The 24,383-nt window shown below is 33.9% G+C and overlaps 1 protein-coding gene across 4 annotated transcripts in view; it reads left to right on the top strand.

Annotated features, from left to right (window-relative positions):
* The window catches only part of TLK1 (tousled like kinase 1), a 148,582-nt gene that overhangs the window by 104,783 nt on the left and 19,416 nt on the right, over positions 1–24,383 (top strand). For 2 of the 4 annotated variants that reach the window (XM_072751901.1, XM_072751902.1), the window contains 3 exons: positions 10,940–11,006; positions 14,533–14,556; positions 23,191–23,288. In XM_072751901.1, the coding sequence (XP_072608002.1) occupies positions 10,940–11,006; positions 14,533–14,556; positions 23,191–23,288 (189 nt within the window). The remainder of the gene's footprint in view (positions 1–10,939; positions 11,007–14,532; positions 14,557–23,190; positions 23,289–24,383) is intronic. The other 2 variants (XM_025994065.2, XM_072751903.1) reach the window with 1 other exon arrangement.

Here is a 24,383-nt window from a genome sequence, read left to right as displayed (position 1 = left end):
ACCCGGGATCGAATCCCACATCGGGCTCCCGGCGCATGGAGCCTGCTTCTCCCTCTGCCTGTGTCTCTGCCTCTCTCTCTCTCTGTGACTATCATAAATAAAAAAAAAAAAAAAAGAAAAGAAATACACATCATAATGAAATTTCAGGCAAATCAAGGCAAAGAGAAAAAATTCTTAAAAGTAGCTAAAGTAAAAGAAAAAGTACACTGGGAATATAAGTTTAGAAAAAATACTCCAGGTAAATGCCAACCAAAAGAAAGCTTATTATATGAGATACAGTAAATTTTAAGGCAAAAAATGATAAAGTGGTTATTTTGTAACTATAAGTGGCTCAAATCACCAGGAACATATAGTAATTTTAAACTTGTATGCATGTGATAACATGGCCTCAAGATAAATGAAAAATTGACAGTATTTTAAGGAGATATGGACAGATGCACAAGTCATAATAGATTTCAACACACACATTTCTTAGTAATTGAACTTATAAATAAAAATTAACCTAAGAAGGAAGAGGGGAAAAAATAAGAGCAGAAATTAATGACACAAATAAATGTATACAATACAGAGAATCAACCAGTCCAAAAAATGTATGTTTTATTCCAAAACAAAACAGCTAATAAAATTGAAAAGAGATAAAACAATCATAATTAGGCATGAAATCTGAAATCTTACTAGAGTCTACAGGTATTTTAAGAAAAACAAAACATAAATGGCTTAAATTTCAAATTTTTGTGAAATGGATAAATTTCTGGAAAACTCTAACTCAACAGAATTGACATTAGAAGAAACAAAAATCTAAATAGTTTTGTGACTATTAAAGAAACTGTGTAATTAAAAAATTAAAAATCCAGGTGCCCCTGGGTGATGCAATTGAACATCTGACTCTTGGTTTCGTGGCTCAGGTGGTGATCTCAGGGTCATGAGATTGAGCCCCACTTCAAAGCTCAGCAAGGAGTCCGCTAAAGTTGCTCTCCCTCTTGTCTCTCTTGCCCTCACTCTCTAAAATCTTTTTTGAAAAATTAAAACTCCAGGTACAAATCATTTATGAATTGTAACATCCATTTAAGGAAGAAATAGTGCCAGTCTTTTGAAAAACTTTTTTTTAAAAAAGAATAGCTGAGTCAGAAATACTTCCAACTTATTTTATGAGACCAGCATAATCTAGGTGTCAGAATTTAACAAAGATGTTACGAAGAAGGAAAGCTATAGGCTAATCTCAATTTATATAAAGGCAAATGTAAAAATCTTGAATAAAATATTAGTAATCCAACATATAATATATAAAAGTGATAATTTATCAAGACCAAGTTGGGTTTATTTTGGGTATGCAGGGTTGGTTTAATGTTTTAAAAATCTGTAGTTTTCCGTGTAAGGAGAAAGATAATATGAATATCTTAATAGATGCCAGAACAAAAAACATGACACAAAATTCAGCATTGATTTTTTTTTTCTTTAAGATTTATGTATTAATTTTGGAGAGGGGGTGACTGGGCAGAGGGAGAGAGAGTGTCTTCAACCAGACTCCCCATCTGTGTGTATAGAGCCTGATGTGGAGCTCAGTCCCATGGCCGTGAGATCATGTCCTGAGCCTAAGCCCAAGAGTCACATGCTTAACTGACCAAACCATTCAGGCACCTATAGCATTGATCTCTTGTTAAAACTCTTAGCTATCAGTAGAACTTCCTTAATCTACACTGTACCCTGATTTTTCTTTTTGCTTGTGTATCTACATGCTGTATACTTGGGTCACCATGATGCCTCTTATGCCCTGTTTCTTCTTCCTGGCTTCCCTCTGCTGCTCCTCTTTGATCAGGCTCAGATGTTATCTTTTCTGTGTCTTTTCCTTGTATTTTTCAGATAAAAAATTGTTTTCTTTGCTCTGTATACTCATAGCTGTATTATCCAGGATAATTACCTTATGTTACGGTCAGTTAATTAGCAACCTTAATCCCACTTAATCTTTTGCTATGTAAGGTAACATATTCACAAATTTCAAAGATTAGGATGTGGTATCTTTGGAAGCCAGTATTCTGCCTGTCTTCCCTCTGATCCAAGATCCACATCTTTCCCACTTGTAAAATACACTCATCCTATCCCAACATCCCCAGAAGAATCAACCCTACATCCCAATTATAATTACATCCCAACCCAGTTACAGCATCAAACCAACATCCAAAATTTCATCAGCTCAAATTTTCTGTATCTCACCTAAATCAGGTATGGGTGAGAATCAGTATAATCTACCCCAAAACACAATTCTGAATCTGTCAACCTCAAGAAACAACTTCTCTCTTCACAAAATAGAAGGGTGGGGACAGGCATAGGATAACAGACATTCCTGTTCAAACAGAAAAAAAGAAGAGTCACTGCTCCCAAGTAGTTTCAAAATCCGCAGCGGTTTGGTGCCGCCTGCAGCCTGGGGTGTGATCCTGGAGACCCGGGATCGAGTCCCACATCGGGCTCCCTGCATGGAGCCTGCTTCTCCCTCTGCCTTGTCTCTGCCTCTGTCTATGAATAAATAAATAAAATCTTTAAAAAAAAAAAAAAAAGAAAGAAAGAAACTTCTCTCCTCACAAATAGAGGGGTGCGGACAGGCATAGGATAACAGACATTCCTGTTCAAACAGGAAAAAAAAAAAGAGTCACTGCTCCCAAGTAGTTTTAAAATCCATCCAGGCAAATTCCCATTTGGTTTCAAAGTCTAGTAATAATTTTCTAGGGCTATGGCTCCGCCTTCTGGACACAAGGGTCTTTCCTCGGAGTCTTTTTCACAAAGGTTTCTTTTTTGTTAAGGTTAGCATGTATTTGTAACTTGAGTAGCTTTGTCAGCCTATTTCTTGTTTGTAGAATTTTGGGGGTCTGACAGCCTTTCATTTTGTACTGTCTCTGTCCTTTTAAGTTCCAACCTGGCAATGTTTTTGTTTAAAGTTGTCAGAAAATCTTGTGGATCTCCCCTCTCTGACACAGGGATTCACTCCATTAGATAAGAGGATCCTCCACGTTTTCTTCTTGTTGATCCCATTGCTGTTTGGACTTCTGCTGAGAAAGCTGAAGGGACCTATGAGTTGCATACTTCATCTTTTAAAGACTATTTCGCACCTCTCTGGGGTATTAGCAAAAATGTTGTCCATCTGTGCCCTTTTTGTTTTTGTTTTTTTAAATAGAGCAGCTTTTTGTGAATCTCAATCTTAGTGTCTTTGACACTCTGGATAGAATGAAAATTTCTTCAACTATTAAGTCCTGGTTCCTTTTTTTTTTTTCTTTCTGGTTCCTTTTTGTTGACCATTTCTTCCCTTAATTATGTCTCTCACATTTTAATATAAACACCAAGAAGAAACCAGGCCACACCTCCAGTACTTTGGAAATCTCCTAAGCTTAATATTCAAGTTCATTTCTTTTAAGTCTGGCTTTCAGGGGCACCAGGTGGCTCAGTTGGTTACAGGGTCCAACTCTTGATCTCCACTCAGGTCTTGACCTTCAGGGTCATGAGTTAAAGCCCTATGTTAAGCTCCACACTGGGTGTGTGGAGTCTATTTAGAAGAAAAAAAAAAAGAAAGAAAACCTTTTTTTAAAACGTGGCTTTTAGCATAACTATAGGATACAGTTTTACTAAGCTTTCTTCCATAATAATATTGATCCCATTCCTATGATTTCCAGTAACACATTCCTCGTTTTCTTGAGTCCTCAAGAGGCACTAGAGGCACCCCATGTCCATGTTTTTACCAACAGTTTGCTCATGACTGTCGGAATTTTCTAATGTGACTATGTGTTCTCTACTGTGCTTCAGAATTCCTTGAGTCCTCACTTATTCATATCCATATTCCTGCTAAAAGGCTGTTGAAGCAGTCTACGCTTTTTAAAATCATGCTCGTGAAAATTCTAGCCTCTTGCCCACTGCCCATTTCCAGAACCAATTTCACATTTTTAGGTGTTTGTTATAGGAGCATCCCACATCTAGGTTACCAAGATCTGTAGTAGTTTCTTATTGCTGCTGTAACAATTTACCACATATTTAGTGACTTAAAAAGCACAAACTTATTCTCATATGGTCTTGGAGATTAGAAATCTCAAATGGGTCTCATTGTGCCAAAGTCAGAGTGTCATCAGGGCGGTGTTCCTGCTGGTGACTCTAGAGGACAATCCGTTTCCTTGCCTTTTTCAGCTACCAGAAGCTATCCACATTCCTTGGTTCATGATCTCTTTCCATCTGCAAGCCAGCAATAGCCAGTGAAGTCTTTCTTATGTCTTAACCATGCTGATTCTGACACATCTTCCCCTCTCTTCTGCCTGTAAGGACTCTTGTAATTACATGGGGGGCCCACAAAGGTAATCAGAATAACTCCCTATTTTAAGGTGAACTGATTTGCTGTCTTAATTCTCCTTTGCTCTGTAACTTAACATACTCATATGTCGCAGGGATTACAATGTAGACATCTTTAGGGGGCCATTATTCTGCGTACTACAGTAGTACTTGGTATAAATCATTAGTTCTCAATTCAGCTATTATTGCATTGTGTTGAGAACATTTGGGCTCTTCAGAGGCTGACTACTTTCATCCTTCCCACACCCCTCCATTCTTTTTCACAATGATACTTTTTTTAAAATATTGAGGTGAAATTCACATTACACTTAACCATTTAGTGACATTTAGTGCATTTACAGTGTTATGCAACCATCACCTCCCTTATAGTTTCAAAACTTTTTATTAACTCAGAACACCTCATACTCATTAAATAATCACTCCCTATTTCTTCCTCCCTTCATCTCCTATTAACAGATAATCATTTTTCTCTCTATGTGTTTGCCTTTTCTGAATAGTCCGCCTGCGTTCACCTGGCATAATATTTTCAGGGTGTATCCATGTTATAGCATGTATCAGTACTTCATTCTTTTTTATGTCTGACTCATATCCCATTATATGTGTATGTACATTTTGCTTATCCATTCATCCACTGATGAACATTTAGATGGTTTCTACCTTTTGGCTATTATGATTAATGCTGATATAAACATTTATGTACAAGTTTCTGTGTGGACGTATGTTTTCATTTTTATAAGTATATACCTAGGATTAGAACTGCAAAGTTATGGCAGTTCTGTGTTCAAATTCTTGAAGGACTGCTGAACTATTTTTCGTATTTGCAATATATTACATTCCCACCAGCGTTCCTATTTCTTCACATCCTTGGCAACACTTTTTATTTTCTGTTTTTTTTATTATGGTCATCCTAGTAGCTATAAAGTATCATCTCATTGTGGTTTTGATTTGCATTCCTGAATGGCTAATAATGTTGAATGTCTTTTAATGTGCTTGTGGTCTTTGTATAGATACTGAAGTCTTTTGCTCAGTTTTTTTTTTTTTAAGATTTTATTTATTTTTTCATAGACACAGAGAGAGAGAGGCAGAGACACGGAGGGAGAAGCAGGCTCCATGCAGGGAGCCTGATCTGGGACTCGATCCTGGGTCTCCAGGATCACACCCCAGGCTGCAGGCGGCGCCAAACCGCTGCGCCACCGGGGCTGCCCTTTTGCTCAGTTTTTAATCCAGCTGTTTGTCTTTTTGTTGTTGATTTATGAGAGTCCTTTATATATTCTTGATACTAAACCCTTATCAGATATATGATATGTAGGTATTTTCTCCCATTCTATAAATTGTGTTACTTTCTTGATAATATCCTTTGATTTGATTTTTATGATTTTAAACAATAAGTTCATTGTTTTGTTTTTTTGCTCATGCTTTTGGTGTCAAATCTAAGAGTCCTTTACCAAATCCATGGTCAAGAACATTTACCCCTATGCTGTGTTCTACAAGCTTTCTAGTTTTAGTTCTTATATTTAAATTATTGATCCCTTTTTTGTTAAATTTTTTTTTTATATAGAATGAGGTAGGGATCCAACTTCATTCTTTTGCATGTGGTTATCCAGTTGTCCCAGCACCATTCATTGAAGAGAGACTATTGTTTCCCCCGTTGAATGGTCTTGGCACTCTTGTCAGAAATCAGCTGGCCATCAATATTTGGGTTTATTTCTGTACCCATTTCTGTTCCTTTGGCCTCAATGTCTATCTTTATGATAGTACCACCCTGTTTTAATGACCATAACCTTGTAGTAAGTTTTGAAAAAGGTAGTGGGCGTCCTATAATTTTGTTTTTTCTTTTTCAATATTATTTTTCTATTTGAGGCCTGTTGTAATTTTTTTTCCATTTTAGCAAAATCGCCCATTTGTATTTTGATTAGGATTATATTGAATATATTGATGACTTCAGGGAGGATTGCCCTCTTAACAGTATTAAGTCTACTAATCCATGAATGTAAGTCTTTTCATTTAATTAGTTTCCATTAACATCCTTAGCACTGTTTTGTAGTTTTTGGTGTACAAATCATTTCCTGGGTTAAATTTATTTCTGAGTAAGAAAATTTATTCTTTTGGATTGTATTATAAGTGGAATTGTATTCTTAATATCCTTTTTAGATTGTTCACTGCTGGTGTGTAGAAACACAGTTGATTTTTGTGGGTTGATCTTGACCCTGCCCCTTTCCTGATTTATTAGCTCTGGTAGTTTTTTCTTTGTTCTTTGAGGTTTTCTACATCTTAGAGTTATGTCATCTGCAAATAGAGATAGTTTTACTACTTATTCTGATGCATGATGTTATTTTTTTTCTTACTTAACTCTACTGATAGGATTTCCAGTACAGCATGAAATAGTAATGGTGAAAGCATCATTGTCTTATTTCTCATCTTAATGGTGAAAGCTTTCAGTCTTTCACCCTTGAATATGATGTCATTTGTGGGTTTTTAATAAATGTCCTATATAGGGCAGCCCAGGTGGCTCAGCAGTTTAGCGCTGCCTTTGGCCCAGGGGGCGTGATCCTGGAGACCCAGGATCGAGTCCCATGTCGGGCTCCCTGCAAGGAGCCTGCTTCTCCTTCTGCCTGTGTCTCTGCCTCTCTCTCTCTCTCTGTGTCTCTCATGAATAAATAAATTAAAATCTTAAATAAATAAATAAATAAATAAATGTCCTATATAATGTTGAGGAACAACTTTTTTTTTTAACGATTTTATTTATTTCAGAGAGAGCGCAAGCATGAACAGGGGGCAGGAGAAGGGGTAAAGGGAGAGGGAGAAACAGGCCTCCATGAGCAGGGAGCCCAAAATGGGTCTCAATCCCAGGACCCTGAGATCACCACCTGAGCCAAAGGCAGATGCTTAACCAACTGAGCCACCTGGGTGCCCCATGTTGAGGAACTTCTATTGCTAGTTTTTTGGGGGGCTTTTCAAAGGCAGACTACTCTCATGTCCTACCCTTCCTCATTTATTTATTTGTTTGTTTGTTTTACCCTTCCTCATTTAAAAAATCTAATCCTTAGTGCATAGTGCATAGCTTAATGTTTGGTAAATGTTTGCTAAACTGTACAAATAAATGGGCTTGCTTTTCTTTTTTTTTCTTAAGTGCCTGTAATAGTCTTATTTACCATAGCTTGCACTCCTTAACTTTGAGTTTCTTAAACAGAATGTCTTTAAAGAATTGAGTATCAAATTTGTTTGAAATGAGTATCTTGTTTTCTGTTATTTGTGCTCAGTATTTCTATTACAGTCATCTCACATTTATATCAAACTATTATAAAACAGTTCTTTGGATTAAAAATAAAATTCTCATCCATTCAGACTCATTATGGAAGATTATCAAGAGTTATTAAGTTTTATGTTTGAGGTTTAAGTTTCTTGGCTTTTTTTTTTTTTCTTGGCTTTTAAAATAAAGTTTTATATAAACCTATTTTAGGAGCTTTTAGCATGCCTCTAAATAAGCACACATATTATATTTGAACCTAATAACATATTAATCATTCAGGCTGTAATACCAGGTATGATTCATATAGGGAGGAATTAGACTTTATCTTCACATCTGTGAATAAAAGATTTGCTAAGTAACCTAACCAACTGACTTGCTTAAGAGTGTGAACTTTTTTAGGGTCTTAAAAACACATCATAAAAATAATTATGTAGGATTTAAATGCCATTAAAATTAACATTAATTATCCTAGCTTAGCTCTTTTTATTCTTGGAAAAGGATTGTCCTCAATTTTTACCTAAATTTATTTTACTTTTTTGTTCATTTTCAGATATTTTACATTTTAATTAAAAACATTTCATTAATGAAAATAATAATGAAATGACAACAGAGATATCTTAAGATCTCTAATATATGTCAGATACATCCTGCTAGGGAAATGCAGAGAAATTTAAGAAATGTCTCCTTTGCTGTTTTTTGAAGCTTGCATTCTATTTGGTGAGACAATCTGGAATAGGAATTCTTAAACGGAGAGCTGTGAATCCCCAAATTTATGTATATGTGAAATTTTCTGGAGAATGTTTATAAATTCCTTTAGATTATTTTCAGATATCCACTATCATAAAATGGTAAGAATCACTGCCATAGAAATTCAGTAGTCTAGTATTTAGTACTTTCTGCAGAATTTGTTTATTAATATTTCAAAACCAAGCATAGAGAAATTAGTGAATATATATACTTTCCTATTTACTTGAAGCTTAATAGTAGTTATAGTAGTAGTACTCAAAATGCAGGAAGGAAATAGCTAAATTCTGCTGATGATGAAAGGTGCCATTAATCTTTAGTGGGAATTGTATGTGTTTAATATCAAAGTAGACCTGTGAAATAATGCTCTGGGGTCAAAGTTTTTTAAATCAATGAAGAAGTATCACTCTACTAAGAAAATTGGGGAGGGAGTATTTGTATGACTTTGCCTTAGCTAATAGGGATGTGGATGATTTGAACCACAACACAAAGCATATTAACAACTGGAACTAAATGCTATTGAATACCAGATATGCATTACGTTATGTTGTAAGATTAACCAAACAATATATTCAACAAACTAAATCATCATTGAACTGATACTAATTCATTTTTAACTCACAAGAATACTAGTTGAAAAATACACCAACTAAATATGCTTACCTCCAAATACAGAAATTCCCAGCCATCTGCATATATAAAGACTGCAAATTTGCATGAGAGCCAAACTTCTTAGTAGAATACAGTTTCAAAAATTTGGGGAAATTCAAATTGCACCAGATTTTCATTGGTGGCATATATATGCCTATCCAGAAACTATTTGCCATAAATTCCTATAGCTTTTCTTTATTGGATTAGTTGAGATTTTATCCTTTTTAGTTTCTAAACCTTTTATTTTTTTTTCTAAACCTTTTAATATCACCTTTCCCTCTTCTCCCTTTAACTCCCTCTACATTCACACTGCTACACTTCTCTAAGTCTACCTGAAGCATCTGCTGCAGCTGTCCACTGTTGCTTTATTTGGTGTAATAAAACCCAGCAGTTGTGTTAACCTAAGACTTGGTAGACAGATTTAATTTTAAATGTTTATTTTTTCACTCTTAAGGTATTTCTAGTGGAATACGAACTGAATTTCTTGGAAGATTGTTGTTTCCTTTGAATAGGCTTTCTTTAGAATTAGTAAATTTAACATCTAGCTAAAGGAGAATAGCATTTATACTAAATGTTGCTGAAGGACCTGAATAAACATAAATAAATCATATCTGGGTTAGGAGCTTTTGCCAGATACCCCCAGAATACATGAGTAAACAAACAAGCTTGAGTATGATAGATAAAAGCAATTCTTTCAGTATTATAGTGTGAAATGGAGGTTGTTTTACTGTGGAGTGGTTTCTTTTATCAGAAAACAGGATCATTTTTTACTAGGAAATGTTATAAGTGTTTATGTCTTATTAATGGTTCTACATATATTAAGCTAGTTTTTTTCAAAGTTATATATGAATATTTAAAATTAATAAAATAACCATAAAGCACTTTCAAGATTTAAAGTCTTCTATTTATATTTATTTATTTTTTTAAAGGACATTTATAGCCTTTATTTCTTTTTTTTAATTTTTATTTATTATTTATGATAGAGAGAGAGAGAGGCAGAGACACAGGCAGAGGGAGAAGCAGGCTCCATGCACCGGGAGCCAGATGTGGGATTCGATCCCGGGTCTCCAGGATCGCACCCTGGGCCAAAGGCAGGCGCTAAACCGCTGCGCCACCCAGGGATTCCCTTTTATTTATATTTATTAAAAATTTGATGCTTTGAGTATAGTTTTAGCATTCCTTTTCCTCACATATGGAAGCAGAAAAACGAAAAATGTTCTAGTTTTTTCCTTTTTTTTTTTTTTTAAACCAGTACCCAACTGGACTGTCTTTGCATTAATTTTCTAGTACTCTTAGAGTAAAATGAAATTCATTCCTTAGTCTGGAAGTCCATACATAAGCTGGCCCCTGCTTGCCTCTCCTATAGCTCACCGCCTCTCTGGCTGTTTTGATGTTTATATTTTTTTCTCAGAGTATGCCAGCCTGTGTCCAACTTAGCATCCTTGCACTTGCTCTAACTTATGTCTCAAACATACTACCCCAGGTTTTCTTGTAGTTTTCGTTTTGATCAAGACCACCTCCCTAACACTCTGTGCAAATTAGTGTAATACAGTCATTATCATACCACCCTTTTTTGTTTTCTTCATAACACTTACTGTTATTTGGGATGATTTTATTTCTTTATTAAATTGTTTCTTTTCTGCCTCCTTAGTGGGAACTATAGAATGTAAGTTCAAACTAAAATGAAAGAAGAAAATGTCTTTTTCATTGTACCCTTAGGATTGAAATTCTAGAACATGACTTGATACATAGCATTCATTAAATAGTTGCTGAATTTATGAATTAGTTGTTCCATCTTTAAGTATTAGACGCATTTTAAAGAATATTTTAAAGGACTTTTTGCTTATTATATTTTGGGCTGAAAGTTGTCAACATTGTAGTGTTTCCATTTATTTTATGTTCTTTTGCTGGTTGTAAATAAGAAATAACTATTAATCTTAATATCTAGAATTACAATTTCATTTTTAACAGGTTGACTTTGGCAGAATATCATGAACAGGAAGAAATTTTCAAACTTAGACTAGGACATCTCAAAAAGGTATGTGAAGCATATGCTAAATATTTAGTTTGTTACTGGAGGTTGTGGAATGTTTGTATTATAAGTCTTTTTGGAAAAGTCATTTAAAGAGAGAAAGTACCCAAAGAGACCAAAAAAAGAGGGGTGGGGTGGGCATTAAAGTTGTATTTTTAAGTTAAATATATTAAAATAACATTCCTTTACCTTGTGGCAGCTTATAAACATTGAGATGAAAAAAATAAATAAATAAATAAAAATAAAAATAAACATTGAGATGCTGATAATACCATGTCCCTGAGTGGAGAAGTAACTCCTAGCCAGACTTACAGGATCTTAAGATTACTCTGTTTAAATACTATTTTTGTAAAAATGCTTCATTTTTAAGATGAAATGTAAATTTCCATATTGTTTGTGCCTATTTATAATAAATAATTATAAATTAATAACAAACTTGTTTCTTTGGCTTAACTTTTAAGCTATCAAATGCTTGATGAGATGTTTCAATTAATATATGTACATTGGCAAATTTAGAAGAACCTAATCATCAGAATAGTATAAAGTTATATAATGTATCAGAATGTTGCTGTGTGTTAGTATAGTACATTTTTATAATGTATAACTTTGTATTGATTTGTAAACTATGAAATTGTAATCAGTTCATTGTTTTTAATAGTTCATATTTTTAGTTCAAGCCATTTCAAATAAAAACAGAGTGGATTTTCCTACTCAAAATTAAGTTACTGACAGATGTAAAATACTTTTTCTTTGACCCATTTTTTATTCTGTTTTTTGTCACATTACTTACATATTTTTTAATAGGCTGAATAATCGCTGAAATTAAATTAGGAAACTAATCGAAACTAAGATTGATAGCTTCAGTGAAGTTCTCTTCCTGGGATAAGGTGAAGTAGGACAGAGAAACCCATTCTGGTAGCAGCTGCTATCATACTGTTTTGTTTTTTGGAGCTATCAAGGTGCTTCAGACCCTTTGCCATTCAATTACAGGGACCAGAACAGAATTTTATATATATATATATATATATATATATATATATATATATATATATACACACACACACACACACACACACATATATATATATAATATATAATATATAATTTGCATTAGTGTTTTTAACTATGCCGTATCTGTCTATGCCCCTGCTCAGAAAAGTTTCAGCCCCAAACTACTTTAACTGGAAATTCTAAAATGATTTATTCTGGTCTTTTTTTTTAAGGTGTATTGTGTTTTGTTGTAATTACTATTTTTCCTGCTCTTTGAGATACAGTAGACAACTTTAGTCTGTCCATCTGTAACAGATGGAGCTGTAATGGGACTCTTGAAGGATTTTGTAGTACAGATGTAGTACTGGTATTTGTGGATCCACCTAAGCTATTTTGATAATGAATTCATAGAGACCTATGTTTGATGTCCCCTGTAAAGATTTATAAATTATTTTCTAACCATCTTTTCATGATAGTGGGACACTTTAACTGAAAGGTTATTATCTTCACATATAATAATTTAAAATTACTCTAATAATGAGATTTTACATGTATGTATCTTATTTAATAAAAACCTGTTGTATAAAATCTGAAATTTTAAACAGTTAAATTAGGAATTGGCTATTTGTATTACCAAAAATACTTCACTTTTTGAAAAGCTCCAGAGAAGGGCTTGGGTTTGGTTTTGATTGGTTGTGCTTGGTTGATTTTAAAGCTTTCCTGGTACTTTGAAAATGTTCAGTTTCTCCGAAACATTTCTGTGTAAGTGTTGTAAAATGAGGTATACCTAAACATCTAGATACTATATAAACAGTTGCAAGCTGTTGTAGAATATTACACTTTCTCGTCTAACCTCCATATTAGCCTCTTTTCCTGTTTTGACTTTTCCATTTTTTTGTATTTACTCATTCTTTCTAATAATTGTCCCCTCCATAATCTTTTTCCTGTTTTATTTTTTTCAGCTTTTATCAGATTTACTGAGCAGCTATAGATTTCTAACTTTATCTTCTTAACCGATTTACAATATTACTTTTCTTTGACCAATATCAAGGAATATTTTGGGAGAGTGGATAAACTACTAATGCTGAAATATGCTCTCATGGCTTGAATTCTCACATTTTCTTCTAGGAGGCTATTTTGGGTGAGAAAAATGAATGCATTATAAAGAAAGTTTTTGGTAGTACATATAGAGAACAAACTTGAATAAATAGTGTCATCTTAGAGCACAAATAATTAACAGCTGCCTGCTTACCACTGGATATTAATTTTTGAGTTGCAAAATTAAATAATAACCATTAAGTCAACGTGTTTTAAAAATAATTTATTTGGCATTCTAAAGCATGGTTGGAAAATAGGCCATTAAAATAGGTCATTCTGTTTTCTAAAGAAGTAGATTGGACATTTTTAACACATAGAGAACAAGAGAAAAGATGTAATAGCCTCTATCTTATCAGCTCCCTATGCTCCAGGGCTTATTAAGCTGACATGAACTGTGCTCAACTTGTAATATATAATTTCTATCATAGGCTGGTTCTGATATGTGAATATTTGAGGTCCTTGTAACCTACACAGGAATTAACCTATACTGTGTCAGCTTAGAGTTTAGATTTGGAGACCCAGCATTCTCTCTCTCTCTCTCTCTCTCTCTCTCTCTCTGTCTTTAATAAAAGCTCTTAAAGTTCAGTAAAATTATTAGATTTGTGGGCACCAAAAGAGAAAACTTATTTCATTGAGCCTATGTTGTTTGGACATGAGAGACTAGAAGGCCTATTTTCTTTTTCTTGAAATGAATAATTTATGATGTGCTTTGTGTTTTATAAAGATCATCATAGTAATTGAATAGGTAAACTGAAGTATGAAAAAAAGTATATTTACCATTGAATAAATCATAAAGTTCAGTTCACATTCTGTGCTATTCTGCAGGGTTAGAAATATAAATCCAAAACTATTAGAGTGCTAGAGTAAGGAATGAAAGTTAAGCAGAAGTCTCCAAAAGTCAGTCAGTGGCTAACATAAACAGATGTTTCTGGGGCTGAGGGCTTACTAGTTTTGTTTTCTGAGATCAGGAAAGTCACTGTGCAGCATCATTTTTTTTAATATATCAAGAATTCTTTAATATTTTCAGTTATTTTTATGAAATCATTGCTCACTCATTCACTATGTGATTGACTTATATCCATACTCTGCTTGATAACAGGCATGATTCAAATTCCTATTTCAGAAAAATTACATGATATTACATTTTATGGACTTTGAAGTTTTAACCATTCTAGAGTGAACATTAATGCTAAATTTTTGAATACCAAGATCTTCTCCCTATGTTTTGTCAAAATTAATACAGCTAGTAACCAGCAAAGCCAAATGTGAACCTTTTTCCACTTCCATTCCAGTGGAGGGTACCTATACTTATTCCTACAATTCTTCTATTTTATGTAGATTTGCACATTGATTCTTTGTATTCATTCAGAAGAATTAATTCACTTGTAACTTTCTTTGCATCGGTCTTAGAATAGAGGTGATGTTTGCTTTTTGTTTTTTTCAGAAACATGCTTCGTTTTCATTGCAGGTAAAGTAGAACAGTTAAGTTTTTCACACAAATGCTCTCTTTCCCTCACATATTATTTTCCTTGAGTATTGTTAGTGACTATTATATTAGGTAGAATATTTCTTATTAGCTGGTATATTGCTTTTCACTCTAAATTTATTTTTAAAGGTCAACTGAAAAAGCACATTTTTTAAATAAAAACTATAAATACTCTCTAACATAGTCTTGCCTTTTATGTAGCTTTAGGATTTAACAGAGTAGAACAGAGAACTATATACTAAAATCTGTGGAGACTATGCAAATTATTCCTGAAACAGTTTTTAAAAAACAACTTTTCGCTTGAGGTAATTATGTACAAACTTACCCAGTTATCCCTTATTAAAAGCTTGTAGTTGCAGTGGAAATTATTTTCTGTCTTTAAAAAGTTGGTTCTTTGAGGCAAGGCTACTAACTATCCTATTTTATGTACCTGTGCCATATGTGGAATCTATAGATTTAAGGAAACTAACAAATTATATGCCAATTAGCTTTTATGATCGATCCTGTTTTGATACCAGTCTTCAACAAATTCTAGTTATGGGAATTTATCTTTTTGATGTGAGGCATTCTGCTAGGTTTTTGTTTATATAGTTTAGATTATTCTGGAAATGAAGAAAACTATGGATATGCTTTTCTAGGATTATTACTAAATTAACACAAATAACTTTTTTAAAAAATTCCTGAAAAACCATCATCCCTGTAATAGATTCTCTCTGTAGTCATAATTTTATTTAAATGATACAAGTTAACCATCATAGTATCCCAAAATGATGAGGAAATAAGAATTTTGAAAGTTACGAGGACTAAGAACGGTCTTGACACTGCTATTACTCAAGTGTGTGATGTGAACAGCATGCAGATGTATGTTGCTCTTTATTTTTTTTAGTCTTCAAGTTTTGTCATCCTCTAGATTTAAAATACCTGATTAGCTGAAGGAAAATAATGCATATAGAAAATTTGACATCCCAGTATGGAATATTAAATAGTGTTAGTAGATACTGGCCTTTATAATGTATATGTTTGAGTTGTGTGTGTGCATGAGAGGAAGAAAAAGAAAGAGAATGAGTGAGTGAGAGAGAGAGAGATTTGTAAGTCCTGAATATAAGTGCCATAAGTTTTTTTTTGGAAAAACATAACCAACTTGTAATTGAAACAGGATTAGTCAAGAATCATCAGCACCAACACAAATGTATCTTTGCAGACCGAAGGAATCAGCTAAACAATTTGCAGTCATCTCAATCTCTACTAAAACAAAAATCACATCCAACATGCCACCTGACACCATTTCTTTCTCTCTCTCTCCTTTGCTCCTTGCGATGTGGCATTCATCTCTCCTTGTGCCTCCGTTCTGAAGAGATAACAGTATAGCAACAACTCTGCCACTGAAATCCTGTTCTCTGACCGATATTGGCACCTGCAAAGAGAAACAACCAGTAACAGGCAGCAGCAGCATCAGTATTAATCTTCCATGATGAAATCTTTACAGGTCAAGAACAAGCACACAGCTCTTTTCTCACTCCTTCACAGTGGACCTTGCAACTAGTTGAAATGGAAGACAATGGATTGTCTACAAGCCTTTTGAACAGTGGAGAATACAGGGCATTGGTTTTAGGTGAATTGACCCCCAAATACTCTTGAAGTTTGATATCTCCTTTGGTCTTTCTTTCTAGAATACCATTGTCATCTGATTTATCAAGTCCTTAGTATAACCACAGAGAATAAGTTTGCATATGTGACATTTCTTGTCACTTTAGGTTTGAATAAAAATATGAAAATAATGAACAGTATAATTCTAGAGGATTTAATCTCTAAATCTGTGTATTCACCTTTATATTCATGGCCATGACTAGAAGAAATCTCTTGGGAATTCTTCTCTCAATTAAAGCCAACCACATTGTACATTATATTTCTCCAAAACATAAGAAAAGATGCTATTGTATAGACAATAATTTTCCATGGAAGTCTGGTGAAAATGCATTATAGTAGAAAAGATCATGATTAAGCCCATGAAGAATGTGATGAGGTTCTTGACTTCTTGGCATGTGTAGGCAAGAAAAGTGCCAAGAAGAATGTTAGAATTCTAAACTTGACATTCTGTCCTTACTACTGCTTCCCTTTTAAAAATGAGTAGTTGTCTATAAAAGATGACTATGCTGAGAGAACATGGGACAGACTGTAGATAGGAAAACTCCATTGTTCATATATTACCTCCAACTCTTATTATGTATCCATAAACATTCTTTGCTCTGTGTTTGCCCATTTACAGTCATATGTCTTAACTCAGTAGTAGATTTTCAATTACCAAAATGAAAATTTATTTTATTTTTTTTTCCAAAATGAAAATTTAGACATAAAATGTGTTTTGCTTCTGTAATGTTTAATATTAATCCAGTTTTATAGAGAATGGAATTTTTAAAATTTTGAACAGAATTTTAGAAGTCATGTTAGCCATTGGTTAGAGCAGAGTTTAATTAATCATGTTTGTAAATTCAGTCTAGAGATCACTATTTCACAAAAAAAGAAAACTGCTTGGCCACCGGCCCTTCCCAATCAGAACTATAACTCCATGTCATTTACAGTTGACGCTTGAACAGTTCAGGGATTAAGAACATCAACCCTCCTCCACCCCCATGGGTACAAAACTCTGCATCCCCAAAATCTAATTACTAATAGCCTACTAATAACTTGCCTCCCCCAAAATTAAACTAATAGCCTACTGTTAACCAGAAGACTTAATCAATAACATAAGCAGTCAATTAACACAAATTTTCTATATTATATGTTGTATTCTTACAATAAGCTAGAGAAAAGAAAACATTATTAAAATTATAAGGAGAATATAGTTACAGTACTTTACTGTATTTGTTGAAAAAAATCTGCCTATAGGTCGACCCGTGCAGTTTAAACCCATGTTTAAGGGTCACCTGTATATTCATGTATGTCAAGAGAGTCTAGAAGACTGGGCTCTTCCCATCATTGTGTAGAAAGTTAAATCATTTCATACTTTAAAAAAAAAAAAAGTCTGTGAATCCACCCAAATCCTGAAAAAGGTTCAAAGGAAGCAGGCAGCAGGGGAAAGGACTACAGTAGTCTGTAAGGCATGGTGCCCGTACGTGCTGTGGCGTGATGTCAGCATCTGGTTCGTGTTTAACATCAAGTAATATCTAATACAGCAGCTGCAATTCCTTTTTCGAGAAGTGTACTAAATAATTTGAATTTTGCCAGTCAGTTGAATTGTTAAATTTATTTGCTGCTGGAAAGGTTTTTATTTTGTTTTGTTTAAATAAAATGGGGGAACTGACAGAATCAAACCTATTTTAACAGTTATTCTCAGGGTTTTGTTTTTTTAAGATTTATTTATTCATGAGAGAGAGAGGCAGAGACACAGGGAGAGGAAGAAGCAGGCCCCATGCAGGGAGCCTGACGTGGGATTCGATCCCGGGTCTCCAGGATTGCGCCCTGGACCGAAGGCGGTGCTAAACCGCTGAGCCACCCGGGCTGCCCTCTCGGGTTTTAATGTATGTATTTATGCATTTGAAAAGAGAATAAAATACCACCCCCACCTCCACACCTCACACCCTCTCCCTAAAAAGAAGGAAATGAAGTGTAGAGACAGGAAAACATTAAGGTTCTAAAATAATTACACCAGTGAAATAGATCTGAGGGAGATACAGTATGCTCATCAGTAAGAACCAGCTCAGTGATTGGAGAGGGGGGAGTAAGAAAGCATTTATATAGTCAGGAATGAACCCTGCCTCCCAGGAATTTCATAATTTTTGTCCCCTCGCCGCCTCCTACCCAATTTTCAATCTATACAATCGTATTCAAGCAAAAATAGGATTATCTCTATAAGTTCAAACTTGCTTTATCTGTGGGGTCTTTCAGTTTGTTGGTTGATTCATATTTCCAATGGTTCATGTATCTCATATCCATATTTAAAGTATTTGAAAGCATATAATAGAAATAACCTGGGGACGTAAGGATAAAGGTGAAGTAAATTGTTAATAATTTTCTTCTTTTCTGCAGTGCCCTCTCCATTAGCTTTTAATAGTGCCTTTTGTTAATTTCACCTGTCACTTTCCTGGTGATAAACTTTTAGAATGACATTATGGTTTATGAAATTAAAAAAATTTGACCTGCAGATACCAACTTTTGAGGGATTAATCTTGTTCATATTACTAAAATGAATTTGGAGTTAAACTTTTTGAAACCTCATTCTTAATTAGTTTTCCTCGACCAAGTAATGTTATATAGTGCTGTTGAGTAGACTGTTCAAAGTGATCAGCTTTTCTTGTCTTCTGCCATCTTCATAATACACTCTACAGAATTTCTTTGTTACCAACTCTCATTGATTATAGGCAAGATCAAAATACTTTCTTATCTTGGCTTGTCTCAAAAAGCAGCTCTTTGGGGAACGTGGGTGGCTAAGTTGATTAAGTGTCTGCCTTTCACTCAGGTCATGATCCAGGGTCCTGGGATCAAGCCCCACATTGGGCTCCCTGCACAGCGGGGAGCCTGCTTCTCCCTTTCCTACCTGGTCGCTATTTCTGCTGCTGTCTCTCTCTCAAATAAATAAATAAAATCTTAAAAAAAAAAAAAAAAAGAAAAGAAAAAAAGCAGCTCTTTGAAATAGGGTTTTTGTGGATATAATATGTAACATACTCAAGATTTGTTAAAGAAATTTAAACTAGTATGTTTAATTGTTTCAGGAGATGTATCAGTTTTACATGTGAAAATGCATTTTATAACTCTTAAAGCTTTATAGCTTTAATGCCTACACACCCCACCTTTCTTTTAATAATTGCTTTTTTAAAAATTACCATTATGGGGAATGCTCAAAAATCCATCTAACAGTTTTAACCTGGCATTTTTACATATACTATTGCCTTAGAATGGTGAGCCGAGGGGACATTAAGATGCCAAAAAAGAATTCGCCTACAAATAGAAAGCATATCGATGTCAAACTTATGCTGAAAGACAAACCATTTTGGTTAAGTTGCCCTTGGAATTTGCCTTCCATATAAAAATTTAAAAGTTAAAAGTTTTTAAGGTGGTGTGTTTTGCAGGTTAAACTGTGAGGCAATATTGAGATCTGTTGTTGCATACTTGTATGACTTGGGTTTTAATTCAGAATATTAAGAGCTTATTTTAAAATACCGTCAAATTGTCCATTGCTGTATCTTTTCTGTTTTAACAGAAAAGTTGTATGTGATCATCAAACCTACCTCTCTCTCTCAAAATCTGTTCTTACTCATGTCCCTTGTACAGCATAATGTGCCAACCAAGATCGGTTCTTTTCCAGAGATGCTATCTATATCTTTGTTTCTTCTAGACCTCTGCTTTAACTGCTCAGCTAGTGGATGACTTAAGAGTTGGTATTATTAAGCCCACTCTATCTATTTGAGTTATGTCTCTTGTATTTTAGTAACCTGGCCTAGTTTTGCCACGGGTTTGAGGATTCCATTCTGTAATGAATCCAGGTCACTTGTAAGTCTGGGTCATACTTGCTTCTCCTGAACCCTCTGAAAATGATTAATTCTGAGGACGGCCCAGAGATTGTTGATCTCAAGCAAGGAGAATGTAGTTTACAGGATATATCTTTGGAAATGACTGCACTGAATATAAATTAGTTGATGAGACTACTGTATTCTAGACTGTTGTTCCCTGGTTCCATACCAAAACTGGGCTTTGCCCATTTGTATAAGGAAAGGGTACTAGGCCATATTGCCCTAACATTAGCGGAAAGTGTGTGTATTAATCTGTTTGGGCTACCATAGCAAAATACCGTAGACTAGGTGTCTTAAACAACAGAAATTAATTTTCTCACAGTTCTGGAAGCTGGAAATCCAAGACCAGGGTCCATCCAATCCAGCAGGATTCAGTTTCTTGTGAGGATCTATTTCTTCTAGTTTTAGATGGCTGCCTTCTCAAGTCCTCACATGTCCAGTTCTCTGTGCTCCCACAAAGATGGGACAGGAAGGGGAGGTTAGATCGCTCTCCCCTACCTCCTTACAAAGCCACTAATCCCATCAGGAGGGCTCTGCCTTCATGACCTAACCTAATTCTAATTCCCAAAGGCCCCATCTACAAATACCATCACTCTGGGGGTTCAGGGCTTAAGCATATAAATTTGAGGGGAACACAGACCTTCAGTACATAACAGTTATGTATACTTTTTTTTTTCCAGTGGAGTTTAAGAGAAATTACTTAAGAGTTGCAGAATTATCTTTCCCCCAGAAGTTTGTCACTTTGGTTTAAGGTCCAAGATGTGTGGAATAAATATTAAATTACAATATGGAAGATGTAAATCTATTTCACTGACTATGGAAACTTTATGTCTATTGGTATTTAAGACTCGGGTATTAAAAAAAAAAACACTTGGTCATAGTTCCTTCCCTTGATATTTCCTCTTAAATACTTAGGATCCAGCTTTTTTTTTTTTTTTTTTTTTCCTTAGTGCTTCTGACATTTTGTTTTTTTCTGTAAACTTTATAATTCAAGCCAAATGCATCTTGCCTGTGCTTTTGGATTGTAAGATTTTATGGGACATGCCTGCCATGTTTTATAGAGGACAAAAAAAGTTTCCTTAACTGACATAGACATATATTTTACTTTAACAAGTATTTATTTTGTAATATTGGTTACTGCCATTGTATAGACCTCTGAAGATTACCAAAAATAGTAAGCAAATGTAATTATGTGTATCAACAACCTAGTTGAATCTCATACATTTATTTAATTTCTATAAATTCTCTTTTGAAATAGTATCCCCATACCACAATTTCAAATAAAAGTTAAAAGTTATTTCAGTAGGTATCCAAATAGACATCTCATAGTTTTATTGGATATTTAAAATTCTACAAACCTACTAACTGTTTAGTACCTTCCTACATGTGTAAGAATCAAAGTAATGGCAAATTTTAAGACCACAAATGTTAGTAATATGGAAAGAAAAGGTTACCACTTTCTACCTTCTGTGGTATAAATGAATTTGAATTTTTTCATAGACATACCTGTATAGCTAGTTTCTTATTTTACTTTATATGACTAATTAAGGCAATTAAGCAGTGATTTGAGTCTTGTTCCAAAGGTTTTTAATCTGTTTCCTGTCTATATAATGAGTGTTCAATTATTTAATCCCCTAGAGTATTACCTTTTCTTTTTTCATTAAAATAAATATTTGTGACTGAAACTGTATTAATGAAGATATTTCAGTTACATTAAGACAATCTGTTTAATGTATGTATTTCAAAAAAATTTCCCCAAAATTCTAGAAAGATTTATTTTCACTTAAATCTATTTTGAAAGTTTCTATTTATCATCTAATGCCTACTCTATATTAAATACCTCTGCAACAAGTAGCAGTTGAGTTTCATTTTAAAATAATAAAAATAACTTTAAGGGTCAAGTGGAATACAAACAGCATACTTTTAGATTTAGTTTTTTTAATCTGTGAACATTTGTTTTTCTTCATCATACTTAGAATATTCCTTTAAGGTTAAGCTTAGATAAAGGTATTATAGCCTTTATATCGCTTACTGTTTGCTTTGGAATGAAATGATACTTATATTTTCAATGTAAACTTCAGAAGTATTTTTTAGATAAAGGATTTTTTAAATCAGAAGATAAATCATTAAAGGAAAAGGTGCTAATACAGAAATATTTACATCTGATATTCAAAAACAACCTCTATTCCATGTAGTGTAGATTTATAATGGTAATGGGTATACATTTAGGCCAAGGCAGTTTGTTTATTTACTCAACAAATATTCAGAAATACTATAAAATTGGGCATTTCTAGAATTTTGCCCTGAAGTTTGATGTATTTTATTTGTCCCTTATGTAGTATTCAAATTTATTTATATTAACAAATCAAAGAGATGTGTAAGATGGGTGGTGGTTAATTTGAGGTCTAATTTTTTTTTTAATGTTCTCAAAATTGTCTATTTTGAGACATGAAAAATACCAAAATTTTTATATTAAATGTTTAATTTCTTTAGGATTTGCCTAGAGCTACTCTGATAACTGAGGATCTACCACAGCTATCCATATAATTTTTGTTTTAGAATCTCTAAGATGACAGTGGGATTTATCAGTAGTCAGATTGCGTGTGTGTGTGTGTGTTTGTGTATTTCAAACATTGTAAGGACTAGAAATAATCAGTTCTGTCTTCTTCCTTTCTTCCTTTTTTGACTATTGTAAAATACATTCATTTCATTTGTTTTGTATTACTAAATTATTCCCTCTTAAATTAAAATTGGGATGTACCAGAAATAAAACTTTCATCTCATTTTGTATTATAAGTCAGTTTCAACAACCTTGCAGTCATTTTCAGTTTAGATATTATAAAAATAGATTTCTTGTACTACAGAATAAAACTCAGCATCTCATTAGGTATAGATTTTTATGTGGAGGATGGTTTCTTGAAATAGGCTTTGCCGTATCTCTTTCCATCTTTCAGGCATTGAAAAGTGCACTTTGGTCTTTTAACTCAGTGGTACTTTATAATATACTATTCTTCCTGTCACTGTAAAATAAATTGATGCATGGGTAAAAATATCTTTTTTATATTGCAAATAAATTGAGCTTGTTATAGTCCCCTCTCTTCATTTTCAGGAAGAGGCAGAAATCCAGGCAGAACTTGAACGTTTGGAAAGAGTCAGAAATCTTCACATTCGAGAGCTCAAAAGAATAAATAATGAAGATAATTCGCAGTGAGTCATTATTCATATTTTAAAGTTTTACATGATAAAAGTTTTCTCTCCTATGGAGAGCATAAACACAGTATTTCCTTGTTGGGGGGCTTCTCAGAGCACTTAGAAAAAGATCCAAAGTCCTTCCCATGCTCAGAAGGCCATGTATTATCTCATCTCTGGCCACCTCACCACCAGCATCTCTGTCATCCTCCCCTCATTTATAATGTAGATAAGCTGGCCCCTCGAACATGTTTATTTAGCACATTCCCATCTCAGGACTTTTGTCCTTGCCATTTCCTCTGCCTGAAGTGTTCTTTTCAAATATCTGAGTGCCTTACTCTTTATTTCACTCCAAATGATCATTAGAGAGGCTGTCCTTAGGCCACCCTGTATAAGATAGTAGTCTTGCCTCACTCCATCCCCTCTCTCATTATCTTTGCCTTGCTTTATTTTTTCATAGCATTTTTCACTACCTGGAATTACAGTTTTATTTTTTTTATTGTCTGTCTCCTCACATTAGAATGTAAGCTACACGAGAGCAGAGACTTCATTTTGTTCTTGCTATATCCCCAGAGCCTAGACCAGTGCCTGGCATATGCTAGACACAAAATGAATATTTGTTGACTGAATATCAAAGTTAATATTACATAGTGAAGGAGAAATTATTTCAACTAACAGGATCTCAGTAAGCCATAGTTGAAATTATTTCAACTAAAAGGATTTATGCAAAAACTTTAGAAAAAATAAAAATTAAAGTCACATCCTCTGCCCTTATCCCTGCTTATCAAAATGGGTGCCATAGATATTAAATGCTAATGGAACTCAAAAGAAGAGAAAATAACTATGGACTGGTGGGAGTTTTATGAAGAAGACTGAAATTAAGCAAGGTACTACTTGGATTTGATTGATGGAGAGGAAGAGTGTCTTTTTATACTTTATCTGTAAGACTTGTCATTTAAAGCTTCGTGATCTAATATGAATATCACAATTGGAAATGGCCAGTTTGTCTTTTGAACTATGAATATCTTGTTTTTAAGGGAAGGCCTATTCATGATCACTTGTGTATGTATAATTCATAAATATGTAGATCCTTCCTATGTATAAGGTGAATGA

This window comes from Vulpes vulpes, chromosome 3 (assembly GCF_048418805.1).
Source record: "Vulpes vulpes isolate BD-2025 chromosome 3, VulVul3, whole genome shotgun sequence".
Lineage (NCBI taxonomy): Eukaryota > Metazoa > Chordata > Mammalia > Carnivora > Canidae > Vulpes > Vulpes vulpes.
Note: the sequence above shows the minus strand (reverse complement) of the source record. Positions and strands in the feature narration are given on the sequence as shown.